At 35.3% G+C, this 23,820-nt stretch overlaps 1 protein-coding gene across 2 annotated transcripts; it reads left to right on the top strand.

The window, feature by feature from the left end:
- The first annotated feature begins 4 nt into the window (after positions 1–4).
- Positions 5–23,682, top strand: LOC127856549 (actin-related protein 3). Of its 2 annotated transcripts, none has more exons than XM_052392833.1 (11): positions 5–190; positions 3,298–3,478; positions 4,994–5,104; positions 5,962–6,057; positions 8,980–9,087; positions 9,731–9,874; positions 16,256–16,429; positions 18,371–18,463; positions 20,605–20,730; positions 20,977–21,060; positions 21,552–23,682. In XM_052392833.1, the coding sequence occupies exons 1-11, from the start codon at positions 147–149 to the stop codon at positions 21,645–21,647; spliced, it is 1,257 nt and encodes a 418-aa protein (XP_052248793.1). In that variant the 5' UTR covers positions 5–146; the 3' UTR covers positions 21,648–23,682. The 2 variants fall into 2 exon arrangements, with proteins under 2 accessions (XP_052248793.1, XP_052248794.1); XM_052392834.1 differs by lacking the exon at positions 5–190 and adding an exon at positions 880–1,040.
- Positions 23,683–23,820: the final 138 nt, after the last annotated feature.

The raw sequence follows: 23,820 nt of genomic DNA, 5'->3' as shown, positions 1-23,820 counted from the left end.
AAAAAGCGTCTGAGCGGTGTCGACGCCATCGGGTCCCAGTCTAAATCCTCCCATGCGCCATCTTGCAAATTTCGCCGATGAATGAATCATTTCCTGGTTAGGTTTTGAGGAAGTCCACACTTGTCGGAGGAAACTACGAATAAACGATGGCTGGGCGACTACCAGCTGTTGTCATTGACAATGGAACAGGGTATATACTTTGTGCCGAAATAGTAAATGCAGCCAAAAAACCTATAAAACAACGTTCCCCTCCCAGTCCCACCTTTGAAATGTAGTGCCTGGCCCAACATACATTTTATGTTTTATTTACATGTATTCAGTGTAGCTTCGTTTGGCGTATTTCTTGTTAGCAGTTGTCTGTATCAGTCATCAAGTTTCATCTTGTGCCTATTCATCGTTCTATTATATTTCCTGTTGCTTTGATAATGGTTGTGATAACTTCCTGCTTTAAAGTTTAGTTTAAAACAGAAGCTGCTATGTTTACAAATTGTTGTAGATTGAAACAGCACAGTATTTGTTGTTCGTCAAGAATTGATTATCTCAATTATATAGTGACATGGCTTTATTTTTTTACTTCAATTTTTAACATTTTAAAAATATGCTACTTATTTGAAACCCTATCAAATGCTAAGCGTTGATATTAATTGTTAAAACCTTTTTGTTTATAAACATTTTATTAAAAAATTTGAAATTCAATAAACTGAAGTGAAAGCCTTCTAAAATCTCCCTCAATAACACCATATGCAATAATTATAATATGAAATATCAATATGCAATAATAATCATATGTTATTGCAAATGTCCCAAGCCAACAAATGCATGTAATAACTGTCTACTTTTATGCTGGTATACACATCAAGAATATTTCACACTTGAGAAGATCAGGAAGTTAATGCTCAAGTCTGTTTGCCAGTGGTGTAAGAGCTGTATCTGTGCACATAAATTGTCCGCCATTACTGGTTATACATATATTTGTGACATTGGACTACATTGAAAATGCCATTTATGAAACATGCCGTTATCATTGATAATGGCACTGGGTAAGTTATTGTTTATAAATAAATTGTTGCAATAATGGCGCAAAAATGCTTAATGCTTGAACAAAATTCCAGTTATGTTAAACAAGGAAGCCACCTAAAAATTATTGAAACCAATAAGCAAATTTTTGTTTGTGCAATTAGATTTTGAAATTCAATTTAATGAGATAGAATAGTATTTTTGTCTTAAGTTTTAAATAGTTGAAGTTACTTTTGTTATTTACAAAAGTGATTTTGATTATTTACAAATAGTAAGGAACCATCTGTGTTTTGTTACTTTCAGTCATTTAAAATCTGGAATCTAATGTACAGATACATCTACTGCAATTGACTTGTAATGGTAATAAAGTCTGAATTATATTTTTATTGAATTTTTCTAGTTTGTTAACTGCTTATTGTCCCCTACCGGTTTCACTGGAGGGGACTTATGGTTTTTGCTCTGTGCGTCTGTCTGTCTGTCACACTTTTCTGGATCCTGCGATAACTTTAAAAGTTCTTAATATTTTTATGCCTCTCTTCAAAGAAGAGGGGGTAAACTGTTTTGCTCATGTCCGTCGGTATGTCGGTCGTTCCACCAGATGGTGTCCGGATGATAACTCAATTAGGCTAAGGCCTAGGATCATGAAACTTCATAGTTACGTTGATCATTACTGGTAGATTACTCCTATTGATTTTCAGGTCACTAGGTCAAAGGTCAAGGTCACAGTGACTCGAAATAGTAAAATAGTTTCCGGATGATAACTCAAGAACCCTTACGCCTAGGATTATGAAACTTCATAGGTACATTGATCATGACTCGCAGAAGATCCCTATTGATTTTTAGGTCACTAGGTCAAAGGTCAAGGTCACAGTGATTCGAAACAGTAAAATGGTTTTCGGATGATAACTCAAGAATAATTAGGCTTAGGATCATCGAACTTCATAGGTATACTGATCATGACTGGCAGATGACCCCTATTAATTTTCAGGTCACTAGGTCAAAGGTAAAGGTCATAGTGACAAAAAACGTATTCACACAATGGCTGCCACTACAACTGACAGCCCATATGGGGGGCATGCATGTTTTACAAACAGCCCTTGTTTCATGAAACTTGAAACATGGATAGATGGCAATATGGACATTATACACGTCATTTCATTTTGTTCCTACATCAAAAATTCTGGTTGCTATGGCAACAAAAAGACTGGAAATACTGCTGAAAATGGTGGTTTTCTGGATCCTGCGATAACTTTAAAAGTTCTTCATATTTTTTCATGAAACTTGAAACATGGATAGATGGCAATATGGACATTATGCACATCATTTCATTTTGTTCCTACATCCAAAATTCTGGTTGCTATGGCAACAAATTAAAAAAAAATCTGACAATGGTGGAATTTTTGACAATGGTGGAGCCGGTAGGGGACATATATTGCTTGGCAATAGTCTTGTTTCTTGTATATTATTTAATGGCATATTGCATAATTATACTATTTGACATCGTTAGATTTTATTAGATTTTTTGGTAAGGGGTCTTATTTTGTTTCATTCTTTATGATATAAAAGAAACGGGACTTCCAAAATTAAACCCTCTCATACAATAAAATGATTTAAAGAGCAATGACTGGTTTTTACAGCACGTCTTATGCATGGCATATTTACTTAATATTACTTAACGGTATCATAATTGTTTCCACATTGGTGATGAATAACAATTGTAAACCTGCCAATCTTGACAAATGACAATGACCATTTTTTTGCTTATTTAGTGTTTGGCCATTCATTAGTGAGTTTTAAGGCAAAGGTCAGACTCTTAACTCATTTGTACAGTGCAAGCAACATTGATTTATGACTTTTGTATATACTATTACAAAGCTGATGTTATCATGTTGACATATAATTTTTACCACTTAAAGAAACCTCCATTTTAATATTGTTTGTACTGTTCAAGCCCTATGCAAATAATGTCATTAAGTTATCCATTACATAAATACATGTTTGAAGTACACCTCATGCATACAGTGTACTATGAATTGAGCTTTGAATAACAAGAATATTTTTTATTTGAAGATAAAAAAACAGTTTATACTAAATATCTCTTATTATTAATTTTGCTTGGTTCCATTTGCTTGAAACTGCAGTTTTATCAATTGTCGACGTTTGATCATTGTCGTGATTGTCTAAGACATTAAAAGCTATCCATATCAAGTTCATAAAAAAGTAGATCACAAAATATATAATATTCATTAATGTAAGTTTTGTATTGTATTGTTATTTCAGTTACACAAAGATGGGATATGCGGGTAACACGGAGCCGCAGTTTATCATTCCGTCGTGCATAGCCGTGAAAGAGACTGCCTCCGTGGGCGACAAAACAATCCAGAGGCTTGGGAAGGGAGTCGAGGACCTTGATTTCTTTATTGGGGATGAGGCGCTTAATGCTACATCATATTCTGTGAAGGTATACAGGGGTTTTTAACCTTATATAACAGACGCCGAATATCGGCGTCTTCCCCCACCAAGCGAGGCTGGTTTTTTCCCCTCTCAGAACCAAAAATTCCCCCTAAAAAAAAAAAAATTTTTTTTTTTTTTTTTTTTAGTAGAAAGATGTGTCTTATGATTATATTATCTCAATTCTATTTTAATTTAATCTTGCCAAACGTAATTAATTATGAAAAAAACAATGACTATAGTTCAAACATGTACAAATGTATTGTAATAATGAGAAAGTAAGTAAACAAATCCCCCAAAAAGGGAAACGCAGCGAAAATTCCCACGCGCACATTTTTTCCCCAAAGTGGAAAATCTGCGTAAAATTTCCCCCACATAAGGGCTAAAGGCCCCTTCCCCCACAACTCAAAAAAACCCCTGGTATACTCAACTTCAAAATACTGTGAAGAGTAATATTAAAGCTGAGGGCTTTTTTCCCCATCTTTATGAAGTGGTCTTTGATCTCTCTATTTGGGAAAAATGAGTGGCAAACTTTTCAAAATTGTAAAAAATGAGTTGTTAACTTCATAAAATTTAAGAAATATGAGATGGGAAATACTCAAAATTGTGAAAATTTTAGTTGCAAGCTTCTTAAAATTGTGAAAAACGACCATTCTCTAAGTAGGAAAAAGCAGGGCGAGCAAACTAAAATGCAGGACAATTGGATTGTCAGGCCTTTTTGCCCTGGAGGGCAACTGGCTTTTGACAAATTCTTAAATGCCTGCTAGTTATTAAAACGTATGCAATAATATGGTGATAATTGAACTCTAGAAACATTATTGAGAGAGAAATTCTTACCATCCAAAAGTATTTTGCCTTGGGTATGTGATAAAATGCGGCTGCATAGTTGCATACAATACAGAGCAATATTTACAGCACATCATTAAGCATATAAAAACACATGAGTAAGGAAAGATTAAATTGTGGCCTTTTCCATGGTTTTCATGCCTACAATACCAGCATAAAATAAAAAAAATTATCAAGTGAAAACAAATCTGCAGGAGGAAATTAAAATGAAAATGTATTCAAACTTTATTTAGTTGTTAGTCGAAAGTTTTGTTTGGAGTGGTTTTGGCAAAATGTGCCACATATCATACAGCCCTATACTGAGTCCTTAAGTCAGGTTGGACTTAATTTCCATGCAAAAAGTTAAGGGAAAAAAAAACTCAGCTTAATAATGTCGAAGTGGTGTAATGGATATTGTGTCCGCCTAGCAAACGGGAGGTCACGGGGTCTATCCCCATTGTGAGACCATTCTTCAGATCTTCACCAAACACACACAAGTACTGGTTCAAGGCCAAAGAAACGGACCGAGAGTGTTTCAAATAAGTAATAAGTACCTCTAATGCAATTGAGCTAAAATAAATGAGTTTTAAAAAAATAATTACAAACATTGTAAGTTTCTGAGTACATTGACTACGGGTACATTAAGGTGTATCAGTTTTTAATACCACATGGTTTTTACATGTACCATACTCCATTGCAGTGGCCAATTCGTCACGGTATCGTAGAGGACTGGGACCTCATGGAGCGTTTTTGGGAGCAGGCAATCTTCAAATATCTACGCTCAGAGCCGGAGGATCACTATTTCCTACTGGTACATTAAATAATGTTACTGTCCTGGGGTGGTATTCCAGAAGCATCTTAAGTTAAATTTTATTTTTATCCTTAAATTGGGAATTTTTCTTAAGTGTTTCATTTCATACTGCAATGGTAAGGCATCGAAAATTACATCAAAATAACATCATTATGTCAATGTTATTTGAGGAATACTAAAAAAACATGCATGTCTGTATTGAGTAAAGAAATACAAAACATTGTAATTTTTAACTTAAGTGAAAATATTTAAGAAATGACTTAAGATGTTTCTGGAATACCACCCCTGGTATGTAACGTCTGCCCAGGGCTTTTTTTGACCGGCATTGGGCCCCTCAAGTTGTGAAAAAAATGAATTGCAGACTTTTGTAATGCTTTTGTGAATTGATGAGCTGCAAATTCCTAAAAGTTGTTTAGGTTTAGTTACAAAATACTCAAAATTGTAGAAATTTGAGTTGCAAATTTCTCACAATTGTGAAAAACTGCCATTTTTTAAGAAGGGAAAACTGGCCTGTCCGCCATAAGATAACAAGGGCCAGGCTATTTTGTGTAAGAATATTATTCTTAGTTTATGTTGTATATCAATAACAACATTTGTTCTCAAGGCATACATACATTTTCAAATGAAAAACTATTTGAAACTGAATTGGGTTTTTTTCATTACATTAGCATGATGTTTTTGGTGTGGGGGAGATAGGTGATTGAAAGGCAAAATTAACTTTGTTCATTGTAGATACAAGTTACTGAGATGAAGCTAGCAGGGTTTTGTAAAAAGTTTGATCAGTATGTAAATGCAATCACATGTAGCTTAAGACAGGTATGATATCCTATAACACTGTAATGGTTTTATTTTTGCAGACTGAACCTCCATTGAACACCCCTGAGAACCGAGAATACACTGCAGAAATCATGTTCGAGTCTTTCAATGTGCCTGGATTGTATATTGCAGTGCAGGTGAGACATTCACAATGACTTGACCAATAGTTTTTGCCATTGTCCAATTTTATCAATCAGCGTTTTTTTATTCATGCAATTTTGGTGCCGATATTCGGCCCCCTTCCCAATGGAAAAAAGTATATTTCTTCCCAAATGTGACCAAAAACTTCCTAATTGATTTTTGTTTAGATCTCAACATTTATTTCATCTCTTATCCAACTCTACATGTATAAGTTTAACTTTAGAGAATCTAATATTAAAAACAATTTTATTCTGAACTTAAGCAAAACAACAACAACGCTAATTCCCAACTATTTTTCAAAACGCCACGATTTTTCCCATTCCAAACTGACCCGGCTCCATTCCCCAAATGGTGAAAAACACACTGTCAATAACAGATCAAATTAGACACTAACAGTTTTGTTCTTGAGATATGTACTACTGTATAACTGACTTCATTTAATTTGAAAAAGGGGATGAATGTTATCATTATGTCTTTTATAATTTTTAACCAGGTTTTCCGAAGGAAAAAACTGGTTATTAGACTGGCGATGTCGGCGGGCGGACTGGTGGGCGGGCGGAACAAGCTTGTCCGGGCTATAACTTTGTCGTTCATTGTCAGATTTTAAAATCATTTGGCACATTTGTTCACCATCATTAGACGGTGTGTCGCGCGAAAGAATTACGTCAATATCTCCAAGGTCAAGGTCACAATTTGAGTTTGAAGGTCAAAAATGGCCATAAATGAGCTTGTCCGGGCCATAACTTTGTTGTTCATTGTCAGATTTTAAAATAATTTGGCACATTTGTTCACCTTCATTAGACGGTGTGTCGCGCGAAAGAAATGCGTCGATATCTCCAAGGTCAAGGTCACAATTTGAGTTTGAAGGTCAAAAACGGCCATAAATGAGCTTGTTCCGGCCATTACTTTGTGATTCATGGTGAGATTTTAAAATCATTTGGTACATTTGTTCACCATCATTAGACGGTGTGTCGCGCGAAAGAATCACGTCAATATCTCCAAGGTCAAGGTCACAATTTGCGTTTGAAGGTCAAAAATGGTCATAAATGAGCTTGTCTGGGCCATTACTATGTCATTCATTGTGATATTTTATAAATCATTTGGCACATTTGTTAACCATTATTGGACGGTGTGTCGCGCGAAAGAATTACGTCAATATCTACAAGGTCAAGGTAGCCACAACTAAAATTAGATTGATTTGAAACAACTATGTAACTATGAACAATCAGTAACAATGCACATTTTGATTTTGAGTTGTCTCTCTTTATCAGACTTTTTTTTTCTAATTGAAATCAAGGTCAATTTTACACAAGGGGGTTAACAATACACATTTTGAATTGTCTCCCTTTATCAGACTTTTTTCAACTGAAAACCTGGTTTTGTGACAATTTTGTCCCTTGTTCTTATTGGAATCTTGTAACATTATACACAAAGATGACAGGGGAATGCCTTATTTCTGTTTATTAAAGTTTCCTTTTAACAACCCTGATCAAAATAAGTCTGCAAGCCCTGTACTGGAAAATGTTGAATCCGGCGTGTTCAAATTCAAGGTTCGACATTGGCAATATAGCACTAGACTCTTAATCCCAAGTAGTAATGCAAATATCTGGGCTTTCTGTTTTGAATTCCTTATTTAAATCGCTGTAAGAAAACAGGCTTCTTCCTGGCTTATCTGTGTTCTGTAAACAGGCCCATTTCCAAAACCATATTGTATAAAAAAAAATTGCAATGAAAAAATCCCAATTTCCAAAAAAAAAATTGAAAGACAGATGTGTCAAAATGATTATTATATTGCAATCACAGGGGTTCCACTGGCCCAAAAAAAGTTGTCGCCACTTTTTCGCGGCGTGAATACTGTCGGTTATTCCACCTTATTAATAAGAACAATCATTTTAAGAAACCTTACTACATTAATGTCATTGACTATATTATCACTTTAAAAAGTATGTTATTTCATAAAAAAAATAATAAGTACCTTCATAAGTCATACCTTCATAAGTCTTAATAAGCTTTATTTGTATATAAATAACATTTTTTTCAACTTGATAAACAACACAGATAACCAAAATAATATATTAGTGTTAACATCAATGTATTAAACAGTGTGCTGCATAAATGTTTCAAAATTAATTATTTAAACATAAAATCACCCCAATGTTCATCATTTGAAAGGGAATCAGAAAATAAAGCATCTCACTTCAAATTGTTGAACAGTTATATTTGGTCATTTGGACATGATATACATCAGCTTCTGTTGTTAACAAGTTTTCTGTTAGTGGTGGATGATTTCCAGGTTCAATTAAATGACTGTTGTTCACGTCTTTTTCCTGACAGAAAGGCCCAGATAATTGCCACAATCCATTCTAGTTGCCTGAAATAACATAAAACATATTTTTACAAACTATAAACATCAAACCCCATAAAACTTGACAATAGCAGTAAAAACACCGTTTGTAACACTTACACGCTTCGGTGATTTCTAATGCACTCTGCACTGTAGGTCGCTTACATCGTCGTAAATCAATATTTACAACTGACACGCGCTGGCCGCTAATGCTCAGTCGCGTGCTTTCGACTCGCAGTACATTTACGGATAGGATTTTACCGATTTTTTTGAAATTCGCCCCTTTTAAAAAATTGGAGCCACATTTAACAATTTAGTGCCATTTGGCGCCAATGGCGATCGACAGCGGAACCCCTGAATCAGTATTTAAATATCAGCAAACAAAGTAAAATGTATAAAACAATAATTAAGATGATTTTGTCCTGAACATTTTAATTATAAAGATTTATATTTAATTAGTTTTTCTCACATCAATATTAAGTGCTCGAAAAAAAATCCCAATCCCAAATTTTATTTTTTACCAAATGGCAAGGAAATGGCTTGGAAAATGTAAATACAAGTTGTTTGTTCACAGGCCGTGCTTGCTCTAGCAGCCTCCTGGACTTCCAGGCAAGTAGGGGAGAGGACTCTAACAGGAACTGTGATAGACTCAGGTGACGGAGTTACTCACGTCATTCCAGTGGTAAGTTGTTAGATCATGAAAAGACGATTAATTTTTTATAAGATGTGAGAATATGCAGATCAAAGAGATTGCACTTTCTCACTTGTGCATTACTTCCTTTTAATATAAATAAATGTCATGATTAAGGTTATTGAGTGTGGATCGAATTTCTATCAGGAAGCCAGCGATTTATTTCTTCTTTATAAAGTACACGTAAAAGGCACTTTTTCAATTAAGGAAAATTAAACAAATTTCTGATTTCCATCCATTAATTCCCAAAAGAAAAGAAAGTTGCATAAATTTTGTTCCAAAAGCGCGTTATCTGCAAGTGAATGAATAAAGTACTTTAACTGGACATTTCAGCAAAAAGCTATGTAAAAGAATAATATTAAGATGGCTTTGTGCAATAAAGTCCCAAGCAAGTGGAAGACCCATTATTCCCAATTAGAAGATTTTATGTAGCGAATTTATCGAATTTCGTGGGTTTTTGCACTAATTTTTTGGGGGGGAAAGTACCAGTACCATGGCAATTGGGGAAAAAGTGGCTGTCTGTATAATCTATTTTTATTGCAATAATTATGATATTTATCGCCACTCCTGAGATGCGTGCAAACAACAGTCATTAAGTTAATACTCACTGGACATTTGTTTTTCTGCTTTCCAGGCCGAAGGTTACGTGATAGGCAGTTGCATCAAACATATCCCTATCGCTGGTCGAGATATCACCTACTTCATCCAGCAGCTGTTGAGGGAGCGAGAAGTGGGCATACCCCCTGAACAGTCCCTGGAAACTGCCAAGGCAATTAAGGTATTATTGTCAGGCCTTTGTCCCCTGTCGTAACTGTGTCCGTTAAACGGACCTTATCGCAAAAACAAAATTGTATACAAAATTTGCAAATTGAAGAAAAATAAATCAAATAAGTTTTCTAAGATAATTATATCTCAGTTTTATTTCAACTAACAAACTTTATTTTATGCTTTCCGGTGGTTTATAGAGAAATATCGGTGAAATAAAACTGGTATGTCACTGTTTTAAACAGTGAAAAATATCAATATTTTTCACTGTTTTACTGTGAAATGACGTCTTTTTTCTATGAAATGACATCATAAATCCAGCAAAATTATCGAGTTAAACTCTTTGACAATGTAAATTAACCGTAAAAAAGCACAAAATAAAAAGAAAATGTGTTGGATTCTATGGAATATCAAATTTTTAGCTCATCTATTTTTAGAAAAAAAATTATGAGCTATTGTCATCACCTTGGCGTCGGCGTCCGGTTAAGTTTTGCGTTTAGGTACACTTTTCTCATAAAGTATCTATGCTATTGCATTCAAACTTGGTATTCTTACTTACTATCATGAGGGGACTGGGCAGGCAAAGTTAGATGATTCTGGCTTGCATTTTGATGGAGTTATGTGCCCCTTTTATACTTAGAAAATTGAAAATTTTGGTTAAGTTTTGTGTTTAGGTCCATTTTATTCCTTAAGTATCAAAGCTATTGCTTTCATACTTGCAACACTAACTATCATAAGGGGACTGTGCAGGCAAAGTTATGTAACTCTGACTGGCATTTTGACAGAATTATGTGCCCTTTTTATACTTAGAAAATTGAAAATTTGGTTAAGTTTTGTGTTTAGGTCCACTTTTTTCCTAAAGTATCAAAGCCATTGCTTTCATACTTGCAACACTTACTAACTATTATAAGGGAATTGTGCAGGCAAAGTTATGTAACTCTGACTGGCATTTTGACGGAATTATGGGCCCTTTATACTTGAAAATTTGGTTAAGTTTTGTGTTTTTGTCCACTTAACCCCTGAAGTATCATAGATATTGCTTTCATACCTGGAACACTCGCAAACTATCATAAGTTGACAGTAAAGGACAAGTTGCATAACTCTGGTTGTCATTTTTATGGAATTATGGCCCTTTTTTGACTTAGAAACTTTGAATATATGGTTACATTTTGTGTTCAGATCCACTTTACTTCTAAAGTATCAAGGCTTTTGCTTTTAGACTTAAAATACTTTCATGCTATCATGAGGGTACTGTACCTGGCAAGTTGAATTTTACCTTGACCTTTGAATGACCTTGACTCTCAAGGTCAAATTATTAAATTTTGCTTTAACTTCTTTATTTATGACTAGATTCGATTGATACTTTGACAAAACAACTCTTACCTGACATACCACAATTGACTCCGTTCAAACCATCCCCTACGCCCCCCCCCCCCATCATCTAATAAATGACCACCACACCCTCACACTATACCCCCCACCCCCACCCCAAAAAATACCCGGTAGGGTGGCATATAGCAGTTGAACTATCCGTCAGTGTCAGTCAGTCTGTCTGTCCATCCGAAAAAGACGTTAACATCGGCCATAACTTTTTCATGTTTTAAGATAGCAACTTGATATTTGGCATGCATGTGTATCCTATGGAGCTGCACATTTTGAGTGGTGAAAGGTCAAGGTTATCCTTCAAGGTCAAATGTCAAATTTATGGTGTCTGTCCGTCCGAAAACTTTAACATTGGCCATAACTTTTTCAAAATTGAAGATAGCAACTTGATATTTGGCATGCATGTGCATCTCATGGAGCTGAACATTTTGAGTGGTGAAAGGTGAAAGTGAAGGTCATACTTCAAGGTCAAATATCAAATATATGGCGTCTGTCCGTCCGAAAACTTAAACATTGGCCATAACGTTTTTATGCCCCCCTTCGAAGAAGAGGGGGTGTATTGCTTTGCTCATGTCGGTCGGTCGGTCTGTCGGTCGGTCCGTCCACCAGGTGGTTGTCAGACGATAACTCAAGAACGCGGGCCTAGGATCATGAAACTTCATAGGTACATTGATCATGACTCGCAGATGACCCCCTTTTGATTTTGAGGTCACTAGGTCAAAGGTCAAGGTCACGGTGACCAGAAATAGTAAAATGGTTTTAAACCAGGTTTTCCGAAGGAAAAAACTGGTTATTAGATTGGCGAATGCGGGCGGGCTGGCTGGCTGGCTGGCGGGCGGGCGGAACAAGCTTGTCCGGGCCATAACTTTGTCGTTCATTGTGAGATTTTAAAATCATTTGGCACATTTGTTAACCATCATTAGACGGTGTGTCGCGCGAAAAAATTACGTCAATATCTCCAAGGTCAAGGTCACACTTTGAGTTCAAAGGTAAAAAATAGCCATAAATGAGCTTGTCTGGGCTATAACTATGTCATTCATTGTGAGATTTTAAAATCATTTGGCACATTTGTTCACCATCATGGGATGGTGTGTCGCACAAAAGAATCACGTCAATATCTCCAATGTCAAGGTCGCCACGACTAAAAATAGATTTATTTTAAAACAAACTTACAAAGGGGGTTAATTTTGTTTGTTCATTTCAAAAGTTCAGTTTAAGTTGTCTCCTTTTATCAGATTTTTTTTCACAATGAAAACCTGGTTTTGTGACAATTTTGTCCCTTGTTGAATGATAACTCAAGAACGCATACGCCTAGGATCATGAAACTTCATGGGTAGATTGATCATGACTTGCAGATGACCCCTATTGATTTTGAGGTCACTAGGTCAAAGGTCAAGGACACGGTGACCCGAAATAGTAAAATTGTTTCCGGATGATAACTCAAGAACGCATACGCCTAGGATCATGAAACTTCATGGGTAGATTGATCATGACTCGCAGATGACCCCTATTGATTTTGAGGTCACTAGGTCAAAGGTCAAGGTCATGGTGACCCGAAATAGTAAAATGGTTTTCGGATGATAACTCAAGAACGCATACGCCTAGGATCATGAAACTTCCTAGGTAGATTGATCATGACTTGCAGATTACCCCTATTGATTTTGAGGTCACAAGGTCAAAGGTCAAGGTCACGGTGACCCGAAATAGTAAAATGATTTTCGGATGATAACTCAAGAACGCTTTTGCCTAGGATCATGACACTTCATAGGTACATTGATTGTGACCCGCAGATGACCCCTATTGATTTTCAGGTCACTAGGTCAAAGGTCAAGGTCACAGTGACAAAAATCGTATTCACACAATGGCTGCCACTACAACGGACAGCCCATATGGAGGGGCATGCATGTTTTACAAACAGCCCTTGTAAATATTGTGTTAATGTTTAATTTTGTTGATTAATATAAATATAAGCAGGACAGGGGAGGTAATACACTATTATATCTTTGTTATATACAGGGGAAACAAATGCAATAAGTTTAAATTTATTGTTACAGCATTTGCCTCCCTTGTAATATATTTAAATTTAACCAAATGTAAGGCTAACTGCATTTTTGTAATGTATACTACTACTACTACTACTGCTGCTGCTGCTGCTGCTGCAGCTGCTGCTGCTGCTACTACTACTACTACTACTACTTCTACTACTACTACTACTACTACTACTACTACTACTACTACTACTACTACTACTACTTCTACTACTACTACTCTACTACTACTTCTATTGCTGCTGCAGCTGCTGCTGCTGCTGCTCCTACTACTACTACTACTACTTCTACTACTACTTCTACTACTACTACTACTACTACTACTACTACTACTACTACTACTACTACTACTAATACTACTACTACTACTTCTACTACTACTACTCTACTACTACTGCTATTGCTGCTGCAGCTGCTGCTGCTGCTCCTACTACTACTTCTACTACTACTTCTACTACTACTACTACTACTACTACTACTACTACTACTACTACTACTACTACTACTACTACTACTAATACTACCACTACTACTACCACCACCACCACCGTTCACAGTGACAAAAAACGTATTCACACAATGGCTGCTACTACAACTTATAGCCCATATAGGGGGGCATGCATGTTTTACAAACAGCCCTTGTTAATATTGAAGATAGCAACTTGATATTTGGCATGCATGTGTATCTCATGAAGCTGCAAATTTTGAGTGGTGGAAGTTCAAGGTCAAGGTCATCCTTCAAGGTCATCCTTCAAGGTAAAAAAAAAAATTCAAAGCGGCGTTATCATGAAGCTGCACATTTTGAGTGGTGGAATTTCAAGGTCATCCTTCAAGGTCAAGGTCATCCTTCAAAGTCAAAGGTAAAAAAACAAATAAAAAATTTCAAAGCGGCTTTATCATGAAGCTGCACATTTTGAGTGGTGGAAGTTCAAGGTCAAGGTCATTCTTCAAGGTCAAGGTCATCCTTCAAGGTCAAAGGTAAAAAAAAATAATTCAAAGCGGCGTTATGAAGCTGCACATTTTGAATGGTGTAGGGTCAAGGTCATCCTTCAAGGTCAAGGTCATCCTTCAAGGTCAAAGGTCGAACAAAATATTTAAAAAATTCAAAGCGGCATTATCATGAAGCTGCACATTTTGAGTGGTGGAAGTTCAAGGTCAAGGTAAAAAAAATATATAAATAATAATTTCAAAGCAGCGGTGGAAGGTCAAGGTCATCCTTCAAGGTCAAGGTCATCCTTCAAGGTCAAAGGCATTTTTTTATATAAAAATTCAAAGCGGCGTTCTCATGAAGCTGCACAATTTGAGTGTTGGAAGTTCAAGGTCAAGGTCATTCTTCAAGGTCAAGATCATCCTTCAAGGTCAAAAGTCAAAAAATAATAATTTCAAAGGGGCGTTATCATGAAGCTGCACATTTTGAGTGGTGGAAGTTCAAGGTCAAGGTCATCCTTCAAGGTCAAAGGTAAACAACAAAAAAATTCAAAGCGGGGCAATAGGGGGCATTGTGTTTCTGACAAACACATCTCTTGTTTTTTTCAAACATGGTTAAAAAACACAAATATTTATTTTTATTATTTTATTTTTGAAATACCGTCCAACCATCCCACCCAAAATTCCTCCCCTCCCCCCCCCAAAAAATTATATAATTATTTTTGCATTTTTTTGCTTTTTTGGAAGATAATGTAATAAATGACCACACCCCCACACTATACACCCCTCTCCACTCCACCCCTCCCTCCTTTGTGATTGAAATTGAAATAGGTCCCTACACCTTTAAAAAGAAAAATAGATGAGCGGTCTGCACCCGCAAGGTGGTGCTCTTGTATTCACTCGTGATCATAAAAAATACATATTTTTACTCGTGGCTGCGCCACTCGTGAAAATATTATTTTATATGATCACTCATGAAATAAAATCGATATTCCATCGAATCCAACAAATATCCTCTATATATTTCTTTATTTGATCTGATTGTGTTCTAATAATTTAAAGGGACTGTCAATCACGACGACGAAAAAAAGAAAAGTTGTAAAATACCGTATTGTTTTTACAATTATTAGTTTATATTCATTAAAATATCACGACTGGTATGTTACATTACTTGAAAAAAAGTTGTTAAGGATTAATATTTTCAGTATATTCGGTAATAAATTTTACTGGGTATGTCTACCAGGTACTACCAGTTAACTATAAATAACGCCAGTATATTGATCATCATCGTCATGTGGTAAACCCAGGAATGCAAATTGTGCATGCGTAGTGAATTGTATATATTTTGTATATAAAATGATCAATCTACTTGCGTTATTTAAAGTGTGTTTATTGCTATGTCACCTATTTTCGCGATGTACTTTCGATTTCACATCGCAAAATTTTATTACCGAATATACTGAAAATATTAACTTTTTAAAGAAATGCAATACACCAGTCGTGAAATTTTAATCAATTTTTCTTTTTTCGTCATTCATGGTTGACAGTCCCTTTAAATTGTTAGAAAAAGTTATATTTAATTAGTTTTTCCCAAATGGCTTGTCTTTTGCACAAAATTGCATATTGCTCCAAATGGCCAGGAAAAGACCTGTTGTGTTCTCATTAATTAATACTTTGTTCTTGTAATTTCGGCGTTTTGATCTCACCAAATCCTGCTTCAAATGAATGTTGTTTTCTGATACATATGGGTTTTGACTTTTAGTTTCCTCCGACTCCATTTCTGTCTCAAATGTTTGCTTTAAATTCAAATATGGCGACGCCCTATGAGCTAATATAAAAGGAGATCATCTTTTCTTTTATTGCATCAGTGTTTTGTGTGTGGCCAATTTGGCATTATATCAGGGAAGAACAAGGATATTGATTCCTTTTAACATGTATTATTATGTAATACCGAAACTACTATGTGTTTACACTGTTGGCCTTAAGGAAAAAAAAACACTACTGCTCCAAAGCAAGTTTGTCTTCCTCGCTTTTAGGAAAGGTTCAGCTATGTGTGTCCAGACATCGCTAAAGAGTTTGCTAAGTATGACCAAGAGCCTTCCAAATGGATGAAGACATTCGAGGGTCTGAACGCCATATCAAAACAGAAGTTTGTGGTAGATGTAGGCTATGAGAGATTTCTCGGCCCGGAGATATTCTTTCATCCTGAGGTAATGCCTTTGATGTTGCTTAGATTTACAGGATCTAATTTGAGTTGTCAATCTCCTTGCTATGTTTTAATTATAAAAAAAGTATTGGTTTATGGTAGATTTCTAGGCCTGGAGATATTCTTCAATCCAGAGTTATTGTCTTTAATGGTATTATAAATACTTGTTTTTGTATTTTGTAAGTCAATGAATTTTGATGAGCTTATTTATAAATTTTCTGAATAGAGCTCACTAGAGAGCCAGAGATATTCTTTCATTAGAGCTATTTTCTTTGATGGTGCTTAGATATACAGGATCTTGCATGAGTCATTTGCTTGTGAAATATTGTACAGTTATTTTCTTACTATTTGTGATAAATTCATATCTCATCTAACATTATGCACATGAATTTTAGATAGAGCGTTGTTTTAAATATTTGACCCGTCTCTCATTTATGCAAACATTGACACTTATAAAACAGAGATTCATTTAATGCAAAAAAAAACTTCTGCCACTAAAATCTGTATGCCCTCATCATAATAATGTCCGCAGAAAAAAGGGTTTCCACTGTCATTGTGGGTATGTGTGTTTGTTTTTTTGTGGGGCAGTTAACATTATTGTACATTTTGGGATTTCTAAATAAATTGGCAAAAATTATCATCATATCAAAACCTTAACAAAAGCATGTTGCTTGCCTCAAGCTCGAAGTCACATTAGCCATAAAAAAAATTCTTGTTCTTTATGTGTGTATGTTACAGTAATGAAAGAACATGTTCATGCATAACTGATAATTTTCTCATGCATAACGGAATTTCGCAATAACTAGGCAGAATTGATAATCAAATCAAGAGATGCAACAACCATATTGCTCACTTTAATGTCAAGGTCACAGTGGACACTTGGAGTTCAGGCATATTCTTATTTCATAATATTTCCAATAACTTTAGGGGTTCTCCTGCTTTTTAAAATGGGACGTAAAATAGAACAGATCTCAAAGCAAACAGACTTGATCGCAAACCAAAGTTGTAAAATAAAATCCCAATGATTATAATATCTCTATTTTATTTCATAAATATTCTAACAAAGTATTTAACTATAATCTATAATTTTTATCTGTTAATTTGCATTATTATAACGAGTTATATGAAATTAGTTTTTACCAAATCAGCAGCTATTAGGGCAAATTGCATTTTTTCTAACAATGACTATGAAATTGCCTGATGTGTCAATATTTGTTGATTAAAAAATCCCTATTTGGTCCATCTTGTCGATACAAAATTCCCAAATTTGCCATTTTATCGATTAAAACAATCCCAATTTGACCTTATTCCTTTTCCCAATATGGTTACGAAAACCCCTGAACTTTGTCTTGCATGATGGGATTTTCAAAATAAAATGGTACAAATTATCATATCTTGACAATGTGTCTTATAAAACAACCATGTTGGTCACTTCAAAATTATGCTCACAGTGGGCACTTGCTGTTTGCGCATTGTTCTTATATTGTTATAGTGATGATAAGTAGGTATTTATGTGACTGTCAGTTCTAATTCATTATAGTCCACTGGCATAAATTTTATCATTTCATGACATGTATGCAGCATCTATGATACTTCTTTAAAGGTCAATGCCACATGTAAGAAATGGGCTTTATGTGTAGCAACATTGATATCCGACTGTAATTTTAATTCTGCTGTAAGTGTTCACATTTAGTTTTGGCACACAACACTTGCTTCTGTTTGTAGTAAAATTTAGCAAGGGCATTTGTATGAAATTGTGTCCTTTGGATACGTTTCTATTTCAGAATAAATTTTAAAAGAGATTTTAAAAGAAACTTTCACTTACAAATCAATTAATGTTCCTGAAAAAAAAACATGGTTAGAATTGAGCATGAAAAATGACCTCATATGACTATTTAGAAAAACGTTGTTCATCGTATCCGTTTCTTATTTTTGTTCGGATTAGTTTTCAAACCCTGACTTCACAACGCCAATTTCGGAGGTGGTTGACACAGTGATACAACAGAGTCCGATTGACGTGCGCAGAGGACTGTACAAGGTGGGTACAATGTGTGTGTTCCCCCCACCCCCACCCCTCAAAAAAAATTACAGCCTCTTAATATCTGTTTCCCAGTAGCAAAAAGTAACATTTTTTCACAAACATCTGACCAAAATCCCCCCCCCCCCCCCCCCCCCCCTCTCACCAAAAAAAGCCAAACTTTGACAATATCCGAATAATTGGTTTATTGAGTTATATACAACATATAAATTCCGTAGCACTTTGTTATATAAATTTTGAAAAACAGTTGAACATGCACTTAAAAATTTTTAATACTATTATTATGCCCCCCTTCGTTTTGCTCATGTCGGTCCTTTCGTCCGTATGTCCGTCCGTCCACCAGATAGTTTCCGGATGATAACTCAAGAACGCTTAGGCCTAGGATCATGAAACTTCATAGGTACATTGATCATGACTCGCAGATGACCCCTATTGATTTTCAGGTCACTAGGTCAAAGGTCAAGGTCACAGTGACTCGAAGTAGTAAAATGGTTTCCGGATGATAACTCAAGAACGCTTACGCCTAGGATCATGAAACTTCATAGGTACATTGATCATGACTGGCAGATGACCTTTATTGATTTTGAGGTCACTAGGTCAAAGGTCACAGTGATTGAAACAGGAAAATGGTTTCCGGATGATAACTCAAGAATGCTTACGCCTAGGATCATGAAACTTCATAGGAACATTGGTCATGACTCGCAGATGACCCCTAGTGATTTTCAGGTCACTAGGTGAAAGGTCAAGGTCATGGTGACTGGACACAGGCAGATGGTTTCCGGATGATAACTCAAGAACGCTTACGGTTAGGATCAGCAAACTTCATAGGTACATTAATCATGACTGGCAGATGACCCAATTAATTTTCAGGTCACTAGGTCAAAGGTCAAGGTCATAGTGACTCGAAACAGTAAAATGGTTTCCGGATGATGACTCAAGAATAATTAGGCCTAGGATCATGGAACTTCATAGGTACATTGATCATGACTCGCAGATGACCCCTATTGATTTTCAGGTCACTAGGTCAAAGGTCAATATCACGTTGACTCGACACAGTAAAATGGTTTCCGGATGATAACTCAAGAAAGCTTACGCCTAGGATCATGAAACTTCATAGGTACATTGATCATGACTCGCAGATGACCCCTATTGATTTTCAGGTCACTAGGTCAAAGGTCAAGGTCACAGTGACAAAAAACGTATTCACACAATGGCTGCCGCTACAACTGACAGCCCTAATGGGGGGCATGCATGTTTTACAAATAGCCCTTGTTTATAATCATATTGATAATGCTTAAGTTATTTTAATTCAATGGTTTATCACACTACTTTTCCCAATCCAAAAGGCACAGGCTGTAAAATATAATGGAAAAAAATAACCGGGGTATTTTGTTGAAATAGCAAGCATTCTCCTGGCAGTAGATACTTCCCCTATCTCTTATCACATCTAGCAAAGGTTACCTACCTTTTCTATCTATAATTAGCATTCCCTTTGTTGCGATGTTCTACTATATGTATGTACTACCATTGTAGTGGAATTAAATTGAGTGTCTTCCCTGGTCTGAAGAACACACACAATCATTTAGTTTCTAACAATTGAATAAGTATGTGTCAATGTTTACTTGTTTCCATTTTCTCAATTTCATGTACTACAGACACACAAGGAACTGTGTTAAGGGAAACAATTGAAAGCTCTGGAGATATGAAGTTTTCAAACTTACCGGTATCGATTGTTGGGACTGAACCTGTTTGTAAAATTTAAACTTTTCTTTGTGAGCATAAAAGCCGCCCACGTTTATAGACACTGTAAAAGCCAGTTCATTGAATAAACCGATACCTGAGATATATCCACAATATGAAAGGACTTTGACACGACGGTCGTAAATTGTTATCCACCACACATTTCAACAGCAAAATGGAAGGTCATGGTGGCGTTGTGGATATGGTGTGGGCATAGCGGTCGGGTTGTCACAGGTTGGATCCTTATTGTGGTTGCTGTCTTTAGATTTCCCCCATGGACTCAAAGTACTGGTTCTACCCAGGAAACATACTTAGAAGCGATTCAATGAGCCTTAGGTTTGCCCTGCTATCAAGCGAAGTTCAATATGTTTAAACTACAGTTTCTGTGCGTGTTTTTTTAGAATATTGTACTGTCTGGTGGCTCCACGATGTTCAAGGACTTTGGCAGGAAGTTACAGAGGGACGTGAAGAGAACGGTAGATGCAAGATTGAAAATGAGTGAAGACCTCAGTGGGGGGAGGATAAAGGTACGAAGCATGGATAAGTCACTGCTGAAAACAGTTGTGCATCGTTGTTGGAAAACTGGGTGTCAAAGCAGATAAGCCTGTGCAGTTTGCTTAGGCTAATCTTGCACGATGCTCTCCGCTTGTATAGTTTTTTATCGTTTAAAGGATATCTCTTCTTAGCTAAAAACCAGTTTAAGTGCAAAAATATCAAAATGCTTGCATACATTGAAATCCTTGCTATATTTTTCCTGTGTCCTTTGTTTTCAGCCCAAACCCATAGATGTTCAGGTGATCACCCATCATATGCAGAGATACGCAGTCTGGTTTGGAGGGTCCATGCTCGCCTCAACAGTAAGAACATTGTTTTATGTTGACACTAATGGTGTTTATTTATGTTGACACTAATGGTGTTTATTTAACGGAAAATTGGTACTATCATGCGGTCTTATTTAATCTGTCGATGTTTACCTTCTGAAAGTAAAACATGCTGTCAATATTACTTACTAGACATTTAACTGTCGTCAAATGGTATGATGCTGGTGTAGGAATTGGAAGGTTCTTGGTTTGAATCCAGCTCAGATCAAACGATTTTTTCTGAGCCAAAAAAATATTCCCCCACTTGCTCCACTTCACCCTGGTTTATAAATTAAATAGGTAACTGTGAGAGAAATAAGCCAATGTGCCATGGCTGAATACTGAGCTGAGTGTTAATGGACAACTTATGACCCAGAATTAAGGGGGTTAATGTGATACTTGGTTTCATAAACTAATTTTTGGGCTTACTTTCACTTTCTTAAAGTTTCAATGACTGATCATTTAATTATTAATTATTCTATCAACAGCCGGAGTTTTACCAAGTGTGTCACACAAAAGCCGACTACGATGAACATGGGCCAAGTATATGTAGACACAACCCCGTGTTCGGAACAATGTCTTAGAGTCTTGTATGAGGAAATACGCCAACAACGTTTAAAGATTGGTACCAGATGTCTGGTGCTCTATGCAGCTTATTGCTTATCCAATACATTGACAGTTGTTTGTTTTTTAATAAGTAAAAAACATTAAAGTACTACTTATTACTTTGAATAAAAGTACAATGTCTCTTTGTTTAAAATGCCTTTGATATAGTCAATATATCTGCCTATTCAAGTGTTAAATGAATCAACGAATGTTATTGAAAAGTGAAGACTGGGTCTTATGTTTTAAAGTGTGCACATTTAACAGTTCCAATGTGATGGCGATTGAATTCTGTTTAGGATATGTTAAATACAAGAAATTTATGTTCTTTAGAAGTTTGAGTAGTAATTCTAATGATCAACCTCCATTTTAAAACTACGACTTTAGGGAAGAGTTTGATCGCTTAATAAGTATGTGTAATAACATAATGCTAGTTATTTAATTTTACTGCTGATTTGTACTTACTACAAACATACAATAACATTCCCACTATAATGACTGCTAGAGCTGTAATGATTGTTTCCATGCACCCATGACTTATTTGTAATGGTACAATTCGATTTTCCATACTGAATTTTTATTTAATACAATGTGAAAAATGAATAGATTATTTTTCATTAAAATAGTGACTTAACATTACGCTTTTTTGTAAAAAATGAGTTTAATTTTATCATACTTTTTTGTTAAAGCTCATTTAATTTGAAAAAATCTCCAACTCTTGAAATTCTTCAAATGAAAAGAGGTAAACAAGGCGCATATGACATGATATTATCCAATTACTCTGTAAATTGACTTTCATCCGGATTTTACCAAATGTTGTTTTTTAAATTGAATTAAAAATTGAGCCAAAGCTTCAGTGCTGCAGGTTAAATGGCTGCAAGTTAAACTACCTGAAAACATAAGTTATTTTTAAAAGATTTTTTTTTAAATCATGGCTTGGTTAAACAGTGGTTGTATGTTGCGGTCCAATCACAATCGGAATAAAAGACAGTGTCAGGGATTACATTATTTTGTTCTGTTATGGTACTTTATTTTGACATTTGTTTGCCCACAATCATGATGAAAACTGGAAATGATTCCAATTACTTATTAGTAATTTATGCAGATTATTATCAAGTCAGTTGCAGTAGAAACATCAATATAAGATTTGTTAATTTGCATACTATTATGTTTCAGCGCAATATATTTTACATTTACACATGTTTTTTTGAAATATGTTCTGTTTTTGTTGTAGCTAAACTGTTTGTGTACAAGTTATTTTAGTGTATCCAAATATGCTTTGTACCATGTCCTTGTTTACATGTATTTAGTTCTATATCTTTATTACATTAATTTATGTACACTTCAACAAAATTAGTTTTATTACTTGCGATAAAATTAACTGAATTTTACAAGCAATATCTTTTGGAAAAGCATCTGAATTTCTGTCATTCATTCATAAAAGAAATTTTGCTTTTTGTTTTAATCACTTCTTATATAATGAACAACAACACTTGCTGTTATGTGCAAACGCTTTCTTTTTAACTCACATTTATGTATCATTTCTAGATTATTTTTCCCTTTTTGTTTGTGAAAACATATTGATTTCTGTAAGGCTCACTGGTTCACATCGATATGCAATATCTGGAAATATTTTACGTGCATTTAAATAAACGGCTTATAACTCACATGTAAGATATACCGGGTATTGAGTTATGCAGTGTTTATGACATTTAATAGAAATTCAATAAAAAAAATTTAATGTTATTATTTTCAAATCAGCATGAAAATAAAATGTAAACACAGAATATGAAAACAAAGCATTGAACAAAGTCGCTATGTTTATAGTTTTGCTGTTGAAAAAAACAAGTAGTGCAAATCTTTGGGAACTTTAAGTGCTTGTGTTGAGAGAAAGCGTGTTTACAATATATTTGTATATAATGTATTTACATCAGCTCAGAACATAGTATCTTACCACTGTAGAACTGTGTACATCCTTCTGCAGTATAGCAAATTTAATAAATTATGTAAACTATATTTCTACACTTGTTCCTTCTTTTGTCACTTTTAAACTGCTAGTTACTACTATAGCTCACTTTTTATGCCTCCGGATCGAATGTTTTTGGCCTGTCTGTCATTCTGTCCCAAAACTTTCACCTTGGTTAAAGTTTTGCG

The sequence above is a fragment of the Dreissena polymorpha genome, chromosome 13 (genome assembly GCF_020536995.1).
Source record: "Dreissena polymorpha isolate Duluth1 chromosome 13, UMN_Dpol_1.0, whole genome shotgun sequence".
NCBI classification, from domain to species: domain Eukaryota; kingdom Metazoa; phylum Mollusca; class Bivalvia; order Myida; family Dreissenidae; genus Dreissena; species Dreissena polymorpha.
This window is presented reverse-complemented; position numbering and strand designations above follow the sequence as displayed.

Coding starts and splice junctions, on each gene's coding strand:
- LOC127856549 (XM_052392833.1), top strand. CDS start 147: ATGGCTGGGCGACTACCAGCTGTTGTCATTGACAATGGAACAGG. Junction 16,430..18,370: donor AGATATTCTTTCATCCTGAG/GTAATGCCTTTG, acceptor TGTTCGGATTAG/TTTTCAAACCCTGACTTCAC. Junction 20,731..20,976: donor TCAGTGGGGGGAGGATAAAG/GTACGAAGCATG, acceptor CTTTGTTTTCAG/CCCAAACCCATAGATGTTCA.